General features: G+C 47.8%; 1 protein-coding gene across 2 annotated transcripts in view; it reads right to left on the bottom strand.

Annotated features, from left to right (window-relative positions):
* Positions 1–5,399: 5,399 nt before the first annotated feature.
* The window catches only part of MACROD2 (mono-ADP ribosylhydrolase 2), an 861,356-nt gene continuing 845,268 nt past the window's right edge, over positions 5,400–21,487 (bottom strand). For both annotated transcript variants that reach the window (XM_035553017.1, XM_035553016.1), the window contains exons 17-19: positions 14,059–14,142; positions 7,533–7,601; positions 5,400–5,662 (exon numbers count right to left, since the gene is read on the bottom strand). In XM_035553017.1, coding sequence (XP_035408910.1) covers positions 7,540–7,601; positions 14,059–14,142 — 146 coding nt within the window. In that variant the 3' untranslated portion in view covers positions 5,400–5,662; positions 7,533–7,539. The remainder of the gene's footprint in view (positions 5,663–7,532; positions 7,602–14,058; positions 14,143–21,487) is intronic.

Raw genomic sequence — 21,487 nt, forward strand, 5'->3', positions numbered from 1 at the left:
GCTGAGGCAACACCAGGGCCAGGCCCTTCCCTTCCCTGCACCCAAAGTCCTCATGCCTTTTGAACGCACCTACTCCCCCTGCAGCCCACAGGTTTCTCTCTCTCTCCCCCACAAGTGCACCTTCCCCCTCTGCTCATCTCATGCACCCTCCAGAGCACACACCCTAGCACTGGGGGATGTCAGGGAGCAGAGTGGTAGGCCTGGCTCCAACCCTCCCCATAGACCCCAAGTCCTATCAGTGAAGAGAGCCCTTAGGTCCACCTTGGGCTCTGATCCCACAAGAGACCTTCTAGGCTTCTTGGGTGCTCAACTGGACTTGAGGCTACACTCATCTGTAGTGCCCAGTGTGATGATGCTTCATTGCCTTGAGTACATGGGAAGCACCCCCCCGCCAAGACCTGGGCCCCTGACCTGCTCAGCTGCTCTCGTGTCCACAATTCCCCCTGCCCCCCAAAAAAAAGGGGGAATTCATTGTGGAAGAGGTTTTATCAGTGAATTCCAAAGCAATGAAGAGTCATTTCCCCTTAGTCACAGAGGCTGCTGATAATTCTGATAGAATAAGAACCTAGACTATTTCAGCATCACTTTTATTTAGGGAAAAAAAAAACACAATTACAAGATGAATTAAAAACACAAATCTCACCTTAAAAGAGAAAAACATTTATGAAGGTTGGGTGTGGGCTGGAATTAAAACCGATGCACAGCAGGCACCATGCCTCTGAGGAAGGTTGGGGGTCTGCATGGAACTTAAGAAGACCTCCCAACACATTTCGGCCTGGGAAGTCACTGAGGTGCCAAATGGGACTGGGGCACCCACACTTTCACACCCACATTTCACTTTTTTTTTGCTGACTGAGAGTGACACCCCCCCCCAATTGTACCAACCCAGGGACATTGGCTTGCCTCAAGGCACAGCTTCCCCAAAATATGTTCCAGAGGGAGGCAGCGACCCAGCCCCAGACTACAGGACTACAATCAAGGGTACCTTGTCCTCTCCTCGCCGCCTTACCTGCTCCGAGCCACCTCATTGCAGCCTTCTTTGCCCCCTGTGACAGCAGAGGCATTTCTCTCAGCCTTGTGTTATACAAAAAGTGGAGGGATGAAAAGTACTCACTCTTCACAGGCGATCTGAATCCTTCTTCCTTCCCTTCCCTTCCCCGTCCCTTCCCCGTCCCTTTCCGAACTTCAGTGGATTAGCCCTTCTCCAGAAGGCATTTGGTACACAGAGACAAACCCCTGAATGCACCAATCAATGACGGAAATCTTGGCCTTGTCATAACACGGGGCCTGCGCGCATCTTCGCCTGTGCCTGGTTAAAGGAAAGACAAAAAGCCTCTGCCCCACTTTCCGCAACACCTGAAAACTGTTCGGTGTGTCCTGAAATAAATGACTGTACCAAGGGAAGAGCGCTCCTGGTTTCAGCGCTGGTAAACTGCCATTATTTGGTTTATTTTTATTAATTTATTTTTAAATTTTCTTTATTTGTTTTACACAGTTCTTTATTTATTTTTACAAATTAGCTCTGATTTAGTGATAGTCTCAACCTGACAGCCTTTTCTTCCCCTTTGGGCTGAAGAGAGTCCATTCTTACCTTTCTTACCTCCAAAAATCCCTGCGACGTTTCCAGTTCTGCCGAGACCCAGCCATCACAGCACCATGCACATGCTTGCAGTCATGCATCCAACCTGACGGGCACTGAGCGGCCACCGTGCCATCAGCCAAGTCAGGAGGGAGCAAATGCACGAGCACCAGAGCCTTGTCTTGAGAATGTGTTTTTGTTTTTTTTTTTAATTACCTTTCTGCTTTAACAAACATTATAATATGAAGGCGCCGATTCTCACCATTTTCCAACAGATGGCTCAGACACAAGGAGCAGTGACAGGCCTAGAACGGAATGAATTTGGCACATAAAGGACAGGCTGACAGAAGAGGCACGCGTCCATTAGCCTACATAGCTGTTATGCCACCTATTTGAAGACACTTTCCAAGCAAAAGTCTACATTTCTTTGCATTTCTTCACATTTTGTGATCAAGAACATCACTTTTCCTTTTCTTTTCCCTTTTTTCTCTACAAAGTGTCCCTTGTAACACCAAGGTCAGTGTAAGGCAAGTCCTGGATGATTTATATGATCAAAACCCCTGTTCCCCGTGGAAATAGATCCAACATCCTCTGCTCCATTTGTCACTTTAAAAGCAAAGTGTGCGTGTGCTGCAGATAGACAAATATCTTCTGTATGCTTATTTTTTTGAGTACATAAAGTGGGACAGGTTTAATTCACAAAGGGCTTTTCCAGCCCTCTGTACTAAAACTTGCAATTTGCTTCAGCACACGCATGAGCCATTATTTCAGCCAGCCTCTTGGACATCTTTGGAATTCAGCGTGAAAGGAAATGTTTCACCAGCCCCTCGTGGCGGGGACTGGCGCTGTCAGACACAGGAGCTACAGCAGTAAAGCGGAGTCCGATGCTCAGTACACTAATGGCTGCACCAAAGGGCTTCCGTTCTCTTCATGACATCTACTGGGGGCCAAAGTCTAGCTTCTGACTGAGATGTGTGCCAACAATCGCAGTGGAGTGCTTCTGCCTCCAAAATTCTCTCCAAATTTCTTCTCCAAAACCCGCTTCCTGTGCTACACCTCCAGCGACGTCAGCAGAGACCGCATTGGTGGGCACAGGGCCAGCACAGGCAGCTGAAGGACTCAACCCACTCCATGACTAGTAAGACAACAAGAAGCCCAAGAAAACAGAAAATCCACCTGAGGAAAGGCATATTCCTATCTGAAAATTGTCCAGCAACGATTTAGTTGACTCCCGCGTTTCCTTCCTCAGCACTTCTTACAGTCACTGCTGCATCTTCTGGAAAGCCTTTCACAACTTCAAAGAGTCGCTGCCATTCGAGAGCTAATGCTCCATGATAACTGCGTGGCATTGCTGTCAGGGGTTCTACAGAGCATGGCATACATGAAGTTTTTTTTGTAGTTCTTTCCTTTTCTTTACACAGGTCACTCTTTGCGAAGGGTTGGAGGAGCCTCATCTCCAAAGGACCGCACCTCGATGGCTTGCCTCCCGCAGGGCTCTTTCTTCAGCTTCCTCGCCAAATCCGAGGCCACTGCCTGCCTGAGGGATGTGCAGTAGCTCTTTCGAGGCCAGTTTACCCGGGCGGAGGCACCAGCTGTCTAGGTCATTCTCGATGTTTTGGAGCGGCTTGAGTATGAGCTAGCCAAGTCCATTCCCTGCCCTATGGAGGTGGCTCCCTCTTGGTCCAAACTCAAGGGAGCCCTTTGCTCCTGGTCTTTTGTCGGACACCCGACACAAAGGGAACCGAAAGGAGGGACACCTCATGTGTTCATTCCTCTTCCTCCAAGATACTGATCTGCTCCTCCACCTTCTGCTCTGACAGGCTGCTCAAATCCAAATTGCCCAGTACAGAAAACCCACCTGCAGATATGGGATGGGCAAACGTAGATACACTTTCTGCAGAGACGCTGGATGTGGAACTGGGATTGGCTGGAAATGAGGTGAAGGAATGGCAGGAGAAAATTCACGTCCTGAAAGATGCGTCTTTGCACCTGGCAAGCAAATGGGTATGCAAAAGAACACCGGCAGAGATGCTTCAAAGGGAACGCAGAGTCTGAAGCATGGGGCCAGAGGGTAGGCACCTAACATGTCCAGGAAAAACAGCGATAGGATGAAACCAAGACATAGGCTTACGTCAGCTGCTTTTTTTCTTCTAAAGCCCATCTGTCGGTCTTAGGTTCCCACCAATCTCCAGGAGAACTGGACGATGCAGCAGCTCCTCGAGATCTTCTCAGATGCGAACGTTATCTGGGGTAAAAGGCCGTGGGAGCCATACCTGTGTGAAGATTCTGCTGCAAAAGGCCCCACAAAAAAAGCATGCTTGCAGGAACTGCATGCAAGGTGAAAGAGGCGGTGTTTGAGGGGCCACGCTCTCGCCAGGAAATCAGGGGCTTTTGTTGGTTTCTTTTATAATCTGCGCTAGTCTTGATGCCCTTCTGAATCCACCCGCAGCAGACGGCAGCCATCAAATGCTGTAGCTGATGTTCTCTACCTTAGAGCCACATTTTGCTCCCTGTTCTGCCAGCAGAGATCTCTTTACCACAGCTCCTATAGCTGTTGGAGGTTGTAGGTCACAGGAGGATGGGGATCTTTCCATGTCTTGGAAAACATTGTGCCTTGGCTTCTGGTAGTCATTAAGTACTTGGAGGTTGGTGTCTAAGTGGAGGGGAGAAAGGGAATGCCACGATGCTTTTGATTAACATGATCCAATTATTCTCGAAGGCATTTTAAAATATGCTTCATAGCACATTACAGCCCAGACACAGGCTGTGTGCTCTTCCATCGTGCATTTTGTCCATCCATTCCATTGATGGTGTACTTGAGAGCATGACGCAAAACCCTTTTGTTCGTTTTCTACAAATTTCCACACGGCATTTGCTAACAAAACAATTGACACAGGGGGGAGATGTTCTTATCCAAGTAACTTCTATTTGCCTTTTTTTTTATTATTTTGTTTTTTAAAAAAGGCATGCATACGCAGTACAAAATATAACAAGGGCTCACGCAAGGTACATGTGAAGCTGTTAAAGCCAGATGCCCTATCTAAAGATGTTCTGAATGCAGAATACCTGTTCTCCTCCTTCACTCGCAGGCTCTGGGAAAGATCTGTTGCCTACCCCTACCCAAAGACGGTACTTACAGGCTGTGGATTTGGAGGAGTGCAGACCTACCTGGAAAGCAGTCAGGTGCTGACTGTTCGAGCCCCGCACGTTATTCGTGTGTGAGAACCACAGAAGAGCCAGCCGTGTGGTAGCTGGTCATGGTTTAGCACTATCGCACCAGAGAGACCCTCTGGCCCGGCAAACAGCAGGTCTGGGGAAATCCTGAGGCTTTGGGTAGACAAGACGGTAGAGTTCATGTGTGAACTCAGCCCCAGGCACGCACTCTGCATCTGGCCAGCGCCTCTTGTAGTGGCCGGGGTTTGGAGCCGCCAACTGCTCAGCATGGGCAGAAGATGCCAGGAGCTGCTGATTGAGAAGCCTGGAGGCGGGCAACGCACAGGGCTGTCCCTGTCAGTATTTGCCAGATTTTGGAGCGGCCCGTCTTTCTGATCCCTAGCACGAGAAGGGTTCTTTTTTATCAGTGCCTGGGGATGATCACGCTTTGCAGCAGTCTGTGTTCTCAAAGCAAATCTCCATTTGTATCCTAGGGATTGCTGTAATAAAGGGGGTGGAGGGGTGGGGCTGGGCAGAAATAAACACACAACATCTGCAGAGGGTATCACGACCAGGACAGAAGATAAAGATGCTAGAAAAGGACGGGGCCTGGAGACAGGCCAACAAAACGACGGAGGAGGAAAAGAGACCCAATACGACACAGGGACTCGTTCAGAAGAAACTATTGTAATTGCAGGGATAGTTGCAAAACAGCGTTAGACCTGGGAAGTTGTGTCTTTCCAACAGGTTTACAGAACAAAACGCAATGAAGGACAAAGAGAAATTAAAGCAAAGAGTCACTTCCCCAAAGCTCCCTCCCTCCCAACCCGCGGAGCACCTCCGCTTGCTCTTTTCTGCCAAGGACGATGCCGTAGGCTGTCGGCACCTGCCCTTCGGGTTTTGTCTGGTCTCTCATCTCCTGCATCCTTCCTGTTCATCGCAGCAGACAACAGAGAAAGAAAGAAAAAAGGCATCAGTTAGCAAGGCTGCACGGGACCCACATCTCATCTTTCTAGCGCGGCAGCCTAACTTTCCGCTATCCACCATGTGCCGAGAGCACATGCGCATCGCCCAGTATATACATGTACGTAACATCTATGGCTCCCTCTGCAGCATCTCTCATTGGCACAGCTCCTCTCTCTCTCGCCGAGGGAGACCCAGCCAGCTTGGTGCCTGTTTCGGCAGTACTGTGACCTACGGTCTGTAGCCTGCATCTATTCCGTGAACTGCCAGAACATGTTCCCTCCCTCACTCGCAGCATATCGCACCAGCTTGCTGGCTGGGCTCGGCTAACCTTCTGACTCCTGTGCCAGAGCTCAGTCCTGGCACTACTCGGGGAACTGGGACCTCCTCCTGCCATCCACATTTATTCCCTTGTGAGTTCAAGGCAATAATTTGCCTCCACGAGGGATGAGGCAGAAAGCGTCAGTGAGGCCTTTCTTTGGTCCGCACGAGCCATCGCCCGTCTGCTGTTTCCTGCCTGTTTCAAGATGGGAACCTGCCTGTTTTTCTTGGGCTGTGTGCAAAGCGACTTTTCCTGCCCCAAACTATCCTTTCTTTATTTTCCTCTCCCCTGCTTCCTCATCACCAGGTCTCTAACAGAAATCAGCAGATACTTTTTTCTTAAGTCAATGCAAGGGTATTACCCTTTCAATGCATTTTTAACAGTGAGGATTTCATTGGTTTCTTGTCCTTCTCCCTAACAGACCATGTAAACAGAGGCTCGGGAAAGGGGAAGGAAGAGCTGCAGAAGCTGTATTTTAATTGTGAGGGCGCCTTCTCGTTTCGCCTCTGAATGTTTTCACTGCAACCTCGTCGGCTGTATTGCTCGCTCCGGCGGTACGGCAGCACGCTGTCAAAACGCTGACAAGGAAAACGGGGTAGGCTCGCTAATAGGGCCTTCTATTTTAAATCTCACTGAGACAGCTGCCACTGTTGCAAAGCTTCTATACCAGGTCCTGAGCTACACGAAACCCTATTCTGAGCATAAATAACACACCTCATTGTATATGATATCGACAGCTTGCCGTTGCCCTGCACTGAGGGAGGGTTGCGTATGAACGCTTGGAAATTCTACTTCTGAGAGAGAAATCGCAACCGCTTCTGGTAGTTGAGGGTGCACCCAGGACTTTTGTCTCCCTACCTCACAGCTCTTTTTAACCTAAGGGCGAGGCCATTTACACCCATGACAAATGTCATGGTGGTGATAACCGCTGTAGCATGCTCTTGTGCTAGCACCCACCGTCATTCAGTGTGTAAAACAGTAGAGCTTCAAGAATCTGCATGGCTCCAGAGAGCAGTTCTCTGCCTTGGCCTCGTTTTTACAGCAGCATAGCTACAAGCGATGTAAGGCATCGCAGAGCCGAGGGCAATAAAGCCCTCGTGATGCGAACCTGTTCTTCCCAGAACACAGACCGTACACAACTGAACTCTGTACCAACCAGTATAGGCTACCTGTCCTTTTCCTAAGCGATGCCAACAACCATTCGCTCGCTTACTCTTCTGTCGCTTATCTCAGTGCTGTCCCACCTTCTGACAATCTAAGACCAGGCACTGTCAAAATCCATTACCGCTGCAGAATGCTACTATGATATCTACTTGACAAATCCAACCTACTAGTTATTTTTATCTTTTTGCACACGAGAAGCCCTGTGAACCAAATTCTTTCCTTTGGAGCACCATCTTGCTTTTTATTTTTCTTTCTGGTGAACTCTAACTTAAATTGAGGTCATTTCCTGAGCAAGTGTTCAAGTAGAACTGGAATGGAAAGCTGGGGGGAAAACAGCCGTAAACATCTTACCTGTTGGTTACGCTTCTGGCACGCTTTCTGTGGGATCCTTCTTGCTCTCACCTTGGCTATTCATTTCAGCTGAAAACAAAACAGGACAGTTGTCACATGCTAGCCACCATACTCATTCAGTTTATCCCATTGAGTAATAACCCCTCCTAGCCCAAAGTTTCACTCTGGCACCTAGCGGAGGTGCCCAGCTCAAGAGCTTACTGACCCTCCTTGGTCTCTGCAGGCCACCGACAGAGACATAGGACCCTCCAAAAGGCAATTTAGAGTTTTGCCAGGAAATACAGACTCAACCCTTGCCCGTCGCTGCTGCCATGTCACCCTGCTGCAGCAAGGGGGTTGTACAGATGCGCAATTGTTTCTTTCGCATCTGACAGGGAGATTTTTCACATCAGCCATGCTAACGAGGCCTGCGGATCCCTCAGCTTCCCTGCACAACGAGCAAAAAAAGGATTCCATGTGTGGAGCCTTCGGCTGAGATAACAAAATCTTTGATTTGAATGTCCGCGGGCTTTTGACAACGTCCCCAGTGGGACGCGGACCATGCCGTGGACCAGATGTGGATCCATCTCTAATTACAGAGAAACTGCCTCTGCCTCCAGCTATTCTTGAACTGCAAACGGCAGGAGCCTGAGAGAGCAGACAGGGGCAACCGCATGATCTTCCTACACATACTCATTTACTTGCCTACGATCAGTTTACACAGACAACCTTCTATTTCCATACAGAAGTACTAAAATGTGAGAAGGCTTAAGTCCATTTCAGTACAATCTTTGTCCAAAATGACATCTACATGATAAGGCACGTCTGAACGGTCCTCACTAGGCTACGTGCACATTCAAGAGGGCTCCTTCAGCACGTGCTTCAGAAGGAGCATTTGGTATTTGTTCTGGAATGAACTCAAACAAGGTTGTTTGCAGTTGTTTTCTGTTTTTAACCTTGCTTTATGATGTGGCCTCAGCTGTGGATTACAAGTCATTTGATGTGCGAGTCAGGGAAAACCCTCACACCTGAATGGAAGATTCGGAAACTAAGAGAAGGCAAGGGGAAACGAAGGGCCAACAGTTAGGAGCTACTTCCAGCCAGGCAGTATGACCTCTTCCCAAATTGATATCCCATCAACACACCTGTTAGGACTTTGATGGATTATTTGTAAATTATTCATCATCCATACGCAGAATGCATCCCATAACAGCTTCCTGGATGGATGCAGTGAATAACAAGGAAAGCATCCGCTCCCGATTACGGAGCTCTGACACACATCGCATTGAGCGACGTCACGTTCCTTCTGTGTGTTTGCATGGCAAAGGCCAGATACTTAATAAAAAATCCTTACGGGAAGGCTGCTGCACACTGATGACGGCAGCCTTTCTCAGCCTTATGAAGTTGGCCAGTTTCACTGGCTTGGTTTTCTGAAAGTGCCATCAGGCTTTGCTCATGTTTCTCCGAGATCTTTCTCAAAACAGAAGCTTCCTTTGCAACCCGAGGCAAAGCTCTGCCGGCATGCTGAATGAGCACGCCTCCTTCCCACTCTTTCCCATTCTACGGCTATGAGCAGTCGGCCCAGCTGCCGCAGACAGCATGTTGCATTGCGGTTGGTGGGTCAGAAACCGCTCAGGACCTCTTTGAGGGCAACGCAAATGCCCAGGGGAGCCCTGGAGGAGCTCCGACACCTGCAGCCAGTGGGAGGGCAGAAGGAAACACTGAGTCCCACTGCTCCACGGCAGAAACCACAGCTGGGCATCCCGTAAGGCCAGCGCTGAAAGAAACCAGCGTGTGTGCTCACCAGCGCCTTACTGCCAACATGTTTCTCTATCAGCTTTTCTCTACACATCTGTTGTGGTTTAACCCGGCCGGCAGCCAAACACCACACAGCCGTTCGCTCCCCCTCCCCCCTCCCTCTCTGGGATGGGGGAGAGAAACGGGAAAGTGAAGCCTGTGAGTTGAGACAAAGACAGTTTATTAAGACAGGACAATAATAATAACAATAATAATAACAATAGTAATAATAATAGTATTACTAATAATAATGTGTACGAAACAAGTGATGCACAATGCAATTGCTCACCACCCGTTGACCGATGCCCAGCCTATCCCCGAGCAGCCGGCACCCCCCCCCCCCCAAGCTAGCCACCCCTATATATTGTTCAGCATGACGTCAGATGGTATGGAATACCCCTTTGGCCAGTTTGGGTCAGCTGTCCTGGGTCTGTCCCCTCCCAGCTCCTGCTGCACCCCCAGCCTGCTCGCTAGCAGGACAGAGCGAGAAGCTGAAAAGTCCTTGGCTTGGTGTAAGCATTGCTCTACAACAATTAAAACATCAGCATGTTATCAGCGCTCTTCTCATCCTAATCCAAAACATAGCACCCTGCCAGCTACTAGGAGGAAAATTAACTCTGTCCTAACTGAAACCAGGACAACATCACTGACTGAACTCAGCTCCCCGCATGAACGCCAACAGGGACAGAAAGATCTAACTGAAGGATACGCTTCTGCAGACTCCTGGGTTTGCCCTAACAACATATGTCACTACGATGCCTCCGACATAATCCTTCATGGTTAGGCCAAAAACAACGCAGCCATGAAGAGCCTACCACAAGGGCAGATGGAAGGACTGCCACTGGGTATGAAGGGATGTGACTCGCCACCCTTGCTGCCTCCCAGCAGGTTAGCCCCAGGTGCGCTACGCTCGATCATGTTGCAAGCCCATAATGGCCTTCTTACTGCTTCCCCAACATTTTTAGAGGTGCTAAACGGCCACCTTATGTCAGCAGTCTTCTGCGCCAACAGTAATGTGCTACAACGGCCGCCAGCTCAGCGAAGCGCTCCAGTTCCAGGAGGCTGCCCATCACCTACGCTCAGTTTTACCCGCTGCCCCTTCCGCACCTTTGTGCAGGGCTTTCTACAGCAGGAGCAGACATTTCTGTGTGATGGAAATGGACATCTCTCTGCACTCTTCCTATCTGTTTTCTGATTCAATTCTTGCCTGCAGGGGAGGGCCTGTCCGCTTCTCCTCTCTCCATCCATCAAGCTGCTTAACAGCTCTCAAGCGAAGCCTGGGGAATGGCTTCCCCTCAAAAGCAAGCAAGCTCCCCGCAAGAGGACAATAAAATACCCTGGCACATGGTTCGCACTCGCCAGAGCCCGGCAGCTGAAGGAGTGGATGTGCTTTTGCAGCATCCCGCCTCTACCCTGTGGGACAACTACATGCTTAAAGGTCAGGTAGTTGGGCATCACAGTGCAGCATCTAAGCAGAGAAGACGGGTAAATGGGAGACTGGAAAACTAAGCATAGAGTCATCCAAGAGAGACAGCCTGTTTCCCCCCAGAGGATATTACCCTGTAGACCCAGGCAGCAGAGGACAAAAAGTATGATTGTGTTGATTTAAATAGGAGCTCTGTCAGACTCCTGCAAACGTAACCTCTTTCTTCAGCAGCTCCTAAACAATGTTTCCCTTTCCACCTATATAGCTCTGTGATAGCACGTTCAGCTGTAACTCCTGACTGCTCAGGAAAGCAAATTACCTATTTTGAATCGAACCTGCTGTGCCGCGATGAAAGCTGTGCACCTGTTTACTCGGTAGTTACTTTTTTCTTGGGTACTGCATCTACAACAGAAATGCGTGGCGGCGTTAGCTGCTGAGATCTTGCTTTTATATTGCTCCTGTCAGCCACGGAAGGTCGGGGTACAGGTGCCGAGCTCATCGGCTCGTGGCGGCTTAAGAAAGGAGCTCAAGTTTTGGGTTTGATGCCTCTTTTGAGCTCACTGCCTCATTTCCTTTTCTCCTATTGTGTCAGCAAGTCAAGACACAGTGCTCCACATGCTCAGAATAAAAAAGGCAAGCAAGGAACTCCATTATTAAAGGAGTAAAGAGCTCGAGCCACCTAATACCAGCTGGAAATTAACAGCGACCTTAGTAATCTTCACGGCTTTGGTGGAAGAGAAAAAATTGCCCATTCGCATAGAAACACCACCTGGGAAACCCATCGCCAACGGTGGGTTTTGTCATCATTAAAAATACTAACTGGCAACTCTGTCCTGGGTACAAGAAATTTAATTACCAGGGATCTTTGCTGCGGTTGCCGACAGCAACCGGTACATCACCAGCAGCAACCTGCATCTCTGTCTATATGTGCCCACTCAGGCTTATGTGCACCCCCGGCCCTGGCCCATCAGGCAGCTTTCCCAACGGACAATCACAGCCAACTTTCTGAGACCAGGAATTTCTGAAATATATCACTACATTACATTACGCCCCTGCTCACTAGACAGACCAATGTTGAGATCTACCTAATCTCTCTAAACATTGCATTTATAGAGTTCTTTGTCCTGTGACACAGAACACGGGATTAAAAAACAGAGCTGGGCTGCCAAGGGGTACCTGGTGATACGCTCTTGGGCATTCAGCTGCAGAGCGATGAGCTCACTCGGGACTGATAGAAGGGGTCCAGAGAAAAAACAGGCAGTTTACATAACAACGACTGTCAAAGGGAAACTTATTAGGTTTTGCAAATGTACCCTGCCCATTTAGAAATGTGGGGGCTTTTACAGTGGAACTTCACCCTTCACATAGAGTGTGAGGAGTTAGATCTTTCCTCCATTTTCTTTTCTTTTTTTTTTTTTTATTTTTATTTTTACCACGTGATCGTTTTTTGAATGTGTACTGTATGACCACATGAAAAACAACCTTCTGCTACCATCCCGAGAGCAAGTTAAGCTGTGGAGGAGTAAAGGCTTCCCCTGAGAGCAGAGTACTTTTCTGCAGCTTGAGTAAACACGCTTTTCCCATCATTTAATGTAACAGGAAGTTTGCAGAAAAGGAAGTTACAAGATGAGCTATGTGTAGAAGATCTTACAAGATGAGTGAGAATGGAAACAAAGAAACCTACAAAGATCGGCATTTCAGAGGCCATCTGCTGAACCTGCTGTGCTGCACTGCAGCGCGCATCATGATAACTGTGTGATCACTCCTCTTTCCAGAGGGAAATTCCTACAGATACTCCTCTGATAAATTTGGATTTGTTTTCTGTAACCCAGGCCACTCCAGGGATCAGAAATTAAAGCAACGTAATGTGACTATGGATTTTTTGGCTGGTCTGTTTTCAGGGGATGAGGAGAGAAAGCTGTTTTGGCTTTATTTGGCACACTTACTATCGAAAGCATAATCTCCACTATTTACAAAACAAATGCAACAAAACCCATTAGGCATGCTTCCATTCCCTAAAACTGCAAAAGCTCCTCTACAGGCCAGTATCAGCATCAGCCGCCACTTCAAATGCTGCAGCATGATCTGACATCAGAGAAAGGAAATCAGCATTCAATTCTTTGCATAAGAAAAATCACTATCACATTCTTATAGTCATATTTCTATCTTAGAGATCTAAAAAAGTACACTTTCAATTGGTATTATGTAAATGCCAAAGAGGTTCAAGGGTGGATTTGGAATCAGTCTTCACTACAGACAGGGGATTACTTTGCGATAACAAGACGGTGATTGGAAAGCCCAATTCTAAGAACATTGCTTTTTGGAGTCCCCAAAGAGTCCCTGACGTAGTTCTGTTCAGCTATAAGAGTGCATCTACGAGGGTGGTAAATGGTTGGCCTCACCAAAGTCTAAGCGCCAGGGCTCTGATCCCGTCCAGTGTTTCTTTACGCCCAGGAAGAGCACAGAAGGCCATTTTCTTGTTCACGCGCTGCAGGGCTGAAGCAGAGTCCTGGTACTCAGACCTTGCCGGGACTTGTCCAGACAACTAGGTCACCCGCTTACTGAAGGCATCGACCAGAACAATTTCATCAAGCTCCAAGTCAGGAGACTCAGGCTACTAATGTTCACAAACCCAACCAGAACCGCTGCCAGGTCACAAATCGTCATAGTACTATTAGCAGTACATGCTCTAGGGAGAGAACTTCTCTTTTCTACCAGACTGAGCTACGCTGGGACTCCAAGGAAGAAGAGAAGAAAGGAAGTCAGCTTGGAGCTGGACGGAGCCTGACGTCGATTAGAGGTCAGCACATGAGTACCCCTTGACATAGACAGGCACTAACTCAGAAATTTTCAGAACTATTCCGTTCTGACTACTCTCCAAAACCAGATACGTCCTGGCCAAATCAACCTCTGAACCAAAATTCTCACAGGCCTAAACTACTGTTGAGTTACAAGGTACACAGATTGAATGTACCAACTGACCGGATAAATGGAGTTGATTAGCGAGGCGGGGGTATGGCACCGAAAGGTACTTCCACCAGACTTCCAAGAAGTCCTGGGGGCTCCGTTTTATGAGAAACATACTCCGCTGTGTCTTGATGGGCCACTGGGAACGTGGCTGTAGACCTCAGAGACCAAGCTGGCATGATTGCATGAACTTGCATAAGTCTCTAACAGGTGACAGTAGACATCGCATAAACTCCCTGAGGACTTGGTTGAAGGGATTATAAAACTCTTTTTTTGGGGTGGGAGATGTACAGGCCAACACTAGAAAGCTATGCTATGCATTCAGTTTAGGACAACTAAACTATTACAACAACTTACCGTCATTACTTGAAACTTCTGCGGCTTTGCATGTGAGTTCAACTTTCATTGGCTCTGCAGAAGTTTCCTCCTCCTCTTGCATCCCTGTAAGCCACAGAAGAAAAAATCATACTTAAGTACATAATGAATGTATAATTCTCACCTTCTGTATGCCCAGTGTGTGTGTATTTTTTTTTCTTTCTTTTTCTCTCTCTCTCTCTTCTGGCATGCTTTTATCTTTGCAGGCTCTGCTGCTGCATCGAGGCAGCTGTTAAAGAAAAGGACAGAGGATATAGAGGGAGGAACATGGTTTGAAAATAATTGCTCAAATATTTGTGGTCATCTGCACTCGTTCCTAACTAACGTTTTTCAAACCCCATCATAGTGCGGGCTTCTGCCTCCTTGCCGTCCTTCCTCTCATCATTTTTGAAGGAGCCCTTCTGCTCATAAACAGCTACATGTGACAGGGACCTAATCACACTCAAGTTTCTCCAGCCAGCTGAAGGGATGCAAGACACGGACTCCTGATGGCTCTTGAACAGGAGACGTTTATTGCCCTTTTTCACTACTACATATACTTTCCCCGTAGCCCCATGCGCTGTCCACGCGCCCGAATCTGTCTTACAATTGGTTAGAGACCTCAGACACGCGCCTTGAGCCAGCCAGCAATTGGCCACTGCCCAAAGCTCATCTTTAACACTGTAGCCAATTTACTTTATCTTGACCTTGCTCAAGTTTTTGGTTCTACTGCTGTTTTCCTCGTTATCTCTAACTCAGGGACATGTGAAACAGCACAAAGCTCCCTGCGAATTTCTTTCCCACAGCCAGCAGAATAAAAATAGATACTGTGAGAGTTCATATATACTGGTGGTATACTGGTCAGATGCAAAATAAAATTTGAATGTAGGAAAATGCATTTTATTGCTGAAACTCAACATTTTTATCTCTTCTGCCTCAGGCTTGCCTGGAAACTTAGATTCAATCTCCTAACAATATTTGAAATTAAGGAAAAAAAGTTTTTTGCAATTTCATACACAGTTCTCCTCATGTTCTGCCATTCAGAGTGCTCAGAAGCCCATTTTTCACTGATTTCCACCAGGGTGCTGCTTGTCTTTTGCAGCCACTGTAAGCCTGTTGCACCTATCCCGCGGTTCAATGCCAGGATGTCAAGCTACTAGTCGCTTAGCAATAGAGACTTTCGGGCTGCTATTACGAGACAACCAAGAGTAGCAAGGACTGGAATGTTTCATAAATGCTTTCCTTTTGAGCACAAACCATTTACCACCTCAGTAACAGATATAAAACATTCAAAGTCCCACATCCAAAGTCTGTCCCTTTTCAGTACAGGCCTACGTTTTTTTTTGTTGTTGTTGTTGTTTTTTGTCCCTAAACACGTATTTACCACTGAAGTTTTACCTGCAAGCTGACATACCCTCATGGAGCCGCTAGTCTCCCCCATGCTCCCTGTGACAGCAATGCTCTCACAGGCAACTTCCAGCGCGCTCCCTGCAGTTCTATTAAGCATCAAAATGCCAAAACAAGGAGTCAGCAAATACAGAAACCAACAAAAAGCAGCCACCAGAAAGCTCGGTTCACCATTTCGGTGAATGTGGGGGAAAGGGTGATGGATGACTACAGTCAGAGAGATGTCACTCATCCTTTCAATAGATCTTACTTGTATGGCAGAAACCCTTCTGTGGGCTGTCATATCACCAGTTCCACCTCTTCCCCCCGGTGTAAATCACCACCCCACACAAACACACAAAACGCCTGAAAATGCCTGCGATGGTGAACTTGGCATGTCAGCGAATGTTGGTGATGGCCACTTCACGCGCATGTTTGATCCCTGATGCTCCTCCCGGGAACTGAGGAGAAGGTGCTTGGTTTTCTCCTGGGGTTTCTTACACAACAAGAGCCCAGGGCTCTTCTTTGCTTGTGCAGAGGGTAAGCCCATGTGACTCCACTGTGGAAGCATGTGCACACACCAGGAATTTGCCAAGCACAAGGCTGAGATGGTAACGTTTGAAATCTGCCTGATTCCTTCGAGCAAACTCACCATGAAATCTGGGCAGCCATCAAAGCACTCCTGAATCGAGGAAGATCTCATTTGTGCTCCTTTTCGATTAGCTTGGGGAAACAGCTGTATGAAAAACAACATTTTGGGAAAATAATCGCCCCGCCGCAAGCACGGCCCACGCCAAACGCAGCGTTTCCCACCGAGACACTCAGACGTCTGCTGTGGGAATCCGGGCTCCTTGCTGAACACCAGTGCGCTTCGACTGGCAGCTGATGCCTCTGAATCAGGCTTCACCTCCTCTCAAACACCGTCTACTAACCAAATAAAGCAGATGCGATGTGACAGGTTGTGTCTGGGCTCCCAGCTTCTCTAACAGCTAGAGATACCGCGGCGGCTGGCAGCTTCTAAAGACGCCTGCGTGGAGCTCCCCAGCCCTATCCCAAGATCTCCCCTTAACTAGCTGGCATGCCTGGCTTCCCTGCACTGCCGAAAGGTTTCTCGTTTTCAATTTCAGAAACCTCTCATGCAGCTGACAGGTGCAAAGGATTATTGGCACGAAGCTAGCTGAAGACAGAGCCTAATTAAAGCCCCAGCACCTTGAGCATGCATGTGCGTGTTTGGGTGGGCACGTGCACGCATGTGCTAATTGGGGCTGCTGGTGCAGGGAAGAGCGGAAGGCGTCGAGGGACCTCAATACCAAAAGCTGAGGCCAGGAAGGGGGCTACAACAGCAGCAGCAAATCGGCAAGATGACTTTTCACAAGGTTCAGGGCCACAAACATTGTCAGAAGAACACTAGTGGCTTGATCTGCGTTTTCCCCTTCCTTCCGAGTCCAAATAGTTGAATTCTCACCCCTTCGGGGACTGGATTACGGCCACATCATGATTTTTATGGCATATGTTGATTGTTGTATTTGTGAGCAAGAAAATGATAGTGAGAAACAACATCCAGAGACAAAAAAGGCAGAAGATATTTTAATCCTTAGCAAAACCGAGTACCACTGGGAGCTTTGTGAGGAAGTTTGTACATTGTATCAGCTGATCTTAGGGAAGACTTTCAAACTCTTTTAATGTAAACCTTCATCTCTTCCCTTGCTCTTCTTGTGGGTGGGGGACAGCTGCAGTTTCTACCCTGACATGTATGTGGAAAGGGTATGATCCACAAAGCTTCTCCCCTGCCATGCCATAAACTGAGCACCTTGCAGAAGCAAGCCCGTTTCACAGAGGCGGTAGAATCTGAACCAGACCAGAACTGCCTTGACAGCCAATTTATTCCAGAGGCCTCCCCTGCCCCCCCGCTGGTTTCGATTGCTGCCGGTTAGAGCACAAACAAGCGAGGTATTTTGGGTCTCTGAGTGGGAGCTGAGCATTACGGACTCGGAAGAAGCCTGGGAGATACCCCTTTCAATTCCAATTACCATTTCCAATCACGCTCCTGACAGAGCTCATTGCCCCAGCCCTTTGCAGGCTGCCTTCAGAACTAGCAAAGCCGCGGGTGACAACTGGATTCTGGTGCAGGCAAGGGTGGCTCCCACCCTTTTTAAACACGCAAGATAAATATTTACTAGGAAGATAGAAATCTCCGTGCTCTTATTTCATCTTTTTTTCTCCTTTATGGTCACAATCTGTCCGCGGTTCCACGTGGTTCCAGCTACCCCACTGCTCTTTCTCTGGGAAGCACAGCTCCCAGTTGAGGTGCAATGCATGACATTAAAATAAAGATGTGTTTGTGGTCCGTTAGCATCAATTCTAAAAGTACCTGAATACAGAGGTCAGATATCTATCGGTTTTCCATGCTCCTGATAAATTGATAAGTGAAAAGCATAGCCCTCCTCCCTCTCACTCCACACGAGGCTTACATCTATATCGAGCGATGAAATTGGGCAACTACATGGGCTTAGAAGCTATAACGCAGAGCGATCCATAAAACTCATTTTTGCCCGATCATCGGCAAGGCTTTGCTGTATACTGAAGAGTGCCTTTGTAATCAGGAGAGAGAGGCAGGCTCCTCTCCCAGGTAATTCAAAGCAAAATCCTACCTCAGTCTCTCTAGAATCAATGAATCTCATTCCTGGAAGGTGCCGCAATTGGGTTTCTGCTCCCAGCTGCCCAGCTCCAGGGGGTTTATTTCTCACCATTAGCTGTCGAGGGAGCTGAGGAGATCAGGTGCTCTTGGCAGATCCCAGCCTCCAAGCTGCGCCTTGGCAGAACCCTCCTGCCGGCCCTGGGCAAAGGCTTATCAGATGGGCTTTGAAGTAGGAAGCTGGATTTCTGCAATTAGTTCCCAGCCACTTCTAATGCCAGGGCCGAGCTTTAAGACAAACAGAATATGAGATTTCACGCATGAGTCAGGTATGCCAAGCATCAGCCAACACCAAGTTAACTTAAACCTTCACAAATCCCCCATTCTAGACGTCTTGCAACCACGTGTGAAATCCTTGCCGTAGGACCATTCTGAACTCTTGAATGAAAAACAGTTACCAAAAACACAAGGGTTCAAGGCTAGACTATTTTTTTTCCAGTAAAACGACACAGTCATTGCATCTGGAAAACCTCTGCCCAACGGTTTCGGGTAATGCCACAGGATTTCTAACAAAATGCTATCCTGCCTATGGATGATTTGCAGCTGGGGGACATTCATTATGTTATTTGCCTAGCAGTTGCTTCTGCTCTGTTTATATACCTTGAAAAAATCACCTCCGTGGTTACATAATGTGAAAACGACATCGTAGCTATTCTGAGCAATCCAGATTTCCCTGATTCAGAGCCATGAAATACAATTTATTATTTTTGCATTTAGCTGTAAATATGCTTCCCCTAATTGGGAGAGAGTGAGAAAGAGAGGCTCATTAAAATCTGAATTTCTCCGGCTACAATGCAAAGGCACCATTTTTCATCCGCAGCCACAAAAATGAAAGACAAAGCTTTTCTGACCCAGAGCTGCATCGTCTGATCTGTCAAAACCGGTTCCATTTCTCTTGCTCTGCAAATAGCCAGGGCTGTTTTTCCCTTCTTCCCAGTCATTTCACTGTAGCCATTCGCTAATGTTACTGTCAAGCCTTCACAGGCTTTGTTTACTGCTGTATTTTAGTAGCATAAATGCCGCTTTGCTTAGGAACTAAGGGGCCCGGTTTGACTCCTATTCACCACCTCCATCTGGCACGAGCGACCCTTTCAACCAGATCAAATTCTCTCACAAAAAATATTTATGCTCTCTTCACGTATGGCACTATGTGCAAAAGCACCCCCACCTGCTGCTCCCAGGGCTCTAAATCACAGCACTCGTGGCCCATCTTAATTCTGTTATGTTAATGGCCGAGGACAGTTTCTCCCTCGCCATCCGTCCACAATGCCCAGGTCGAGTATGAGGTGCGATCAGTGCAGCTTCACAAACAATAAACATCTCCATCTATTACCTCTGGAATATTTTAGCTTGATCAAAGAAATCCCTGGTAATTAGACACCCTGGAGATAAAAATGAAATCTCGAGATTTCGCAGGAAGGTGTACTGGTTGGGAAGCCAGCTTCGCCAGGCTTTGGAAGGAGCTGAGCATCATTTCTTAATGCCACGTGCAGGCTGTCAGTATTCACAGCCCCTTCATCGTTAAAGGGAGCATTTATCCTCCCTTTTGGCATCTTGGTTTTGTCTCCTAGAGTAACCAGTGCTGTGAGGCTCCCCGTCCCTCCAGTGCAGTGTGCATCATGTCACCTCTGTGTTTGCGCGTGCATCTGTGCCTAAAGGCATTGTGCTGCTTCCCGTCGTTGTTCTTTCCAGCTCAATCTGAACTGTAACTTTGTGAACGCGACTTAAAAGTGTCCTAGATCTGCTTATCCCTATCCCCTTCCAGTTCTTTCTTAAACATACTCTTAAGAAATCTCATTATGCCTCCTTTTCCCTAAAGGTGGAAATGGGAACGCAGGGATGATTGTCTCTCAGCAATACAGCCCAAAAGACCCATACAAATTGGGCGTCTTTAAAATCGCTAACACCCATCAGGAGCTCTTTGTATCCTTTGTCTCTCTGCCATAACAGGATAAACCTGCACGCAGCAAGCCCTTGATGAATGCAAGGGCATGTCATTTTAAGAAAAGGCCTTTCTGAGTTTTTACTCTGACAGAAAGGCCACGGTGCTGTTTTCCAGATGCTCTTTCTGTGAAACTTCTCATCAGAGAAGAGCCCCACAGCAGGGAATATCAGAAATGGAGCACCCGAAAGCTTCCATTGCATTCTTCAACCACTGTCTGTTAACATAACTAAACTAACTAACTGTTGCTGGGTAGTATTCAAACTGGAGATTACCTGGCACAAACTGCTTTCAAGGCTTGTGTGCTATTTCTATGCCTGCAAATGAGGCAGATAGTATGCTCAGAGGTCTTACAAAAAGTGTAGGTATTCTCATAACATAGAGGTCTCTAGGAATGATTATTTTCCTTTCTTCCCTGTTCTGTCATTTCCCCTGCCACTTCTGACCACTTACCAAGTTCCTGAGTTACGGGATTCGGTTCCTGATCACCAACACCCTTATAGTAAAGATGGTGTGAGGAACTGCAGCACCAGAGGATCCTTTCACATAAGCCAGAGGAACTCTCCAGGTCTCCCGAGGCTGAGCTTCCACTGGGAAGAACCGACTTTTGGGCATTCAGAAACATTCTTCTGCTCCCTCAGTTATTGGAACAAGCCTGCTGAGCAACTGCCAGCTGCCCAAACGATACCACCACATCCATCCCCATCACACCACACTTTGCCCACCCACCATGCACATTGCCAAGCTTCTAGTCTGTCTCCAGCTACTCTTGCACAACAGGTTGAACCCCTCTTCAAGCCACTAATCTGGGGTGTGGGCTCAGATCCTTAATTTTGAAGAGCTGACCCAGGTGCCCAATAGCTTCAGTAGGCCTTGCTTTCCCCTCCATTGCAAACACCTGAACAGCCCACGCTGCTGCTGGATTTTCCATCGGCATGCACCATGCCCCTTCAATCTCCCTTGCCATCTCGCACTCACTGTGCTTTCTGAGCATTTCAAATAATCCTGATATAACTACAAAAAAGCAAGACTGTGAAAGCAAAGAGGTCCCAGACCTCACGAGCAGGATGGATTTGTCAGAACACCGTGCTATTTATTCCAGAAATGGTACAGAGATTTTCTGTTCCCCTCTACAGGAGCCACCCCCGACAGAAGAGGCCACATTGATCCTCAGCCCTGAGCAGCTGTACCAGAACTAGGCAGGCTCTGGGAGCGGATGGAAGTGATAATTAGGAGAAAGAGAAATTATAAGGAATGGGTGGTGAGGCAGAGGGTAAGAGCCTGAGAGGACACAAATAGAGAGTTGCTCAAGAACTGGAAGAGACAGAAGTCCCTGCCAAATGTTCAAACACTCTCGGACAAGCCACCGCATCTTTCACAAAGTCCCCAACCCTGGCTACGATGACGAG

This window comes from Cygnus atratus, chromosome 3 (assembly GCF_013377495.2).
Source record: "Cygnus atratus isolate AKBS03 ecotype Queensland, Australia chromosome 3, CAtr_DNAZoo_HiC_assembly, whole genome shotgun sequence".
Lineage (NCBI taxonomy): Eukaryota > Metazoa > Chordata > Aves > Anseriformes > Anatidae > Cygnus > Cygnus atratus.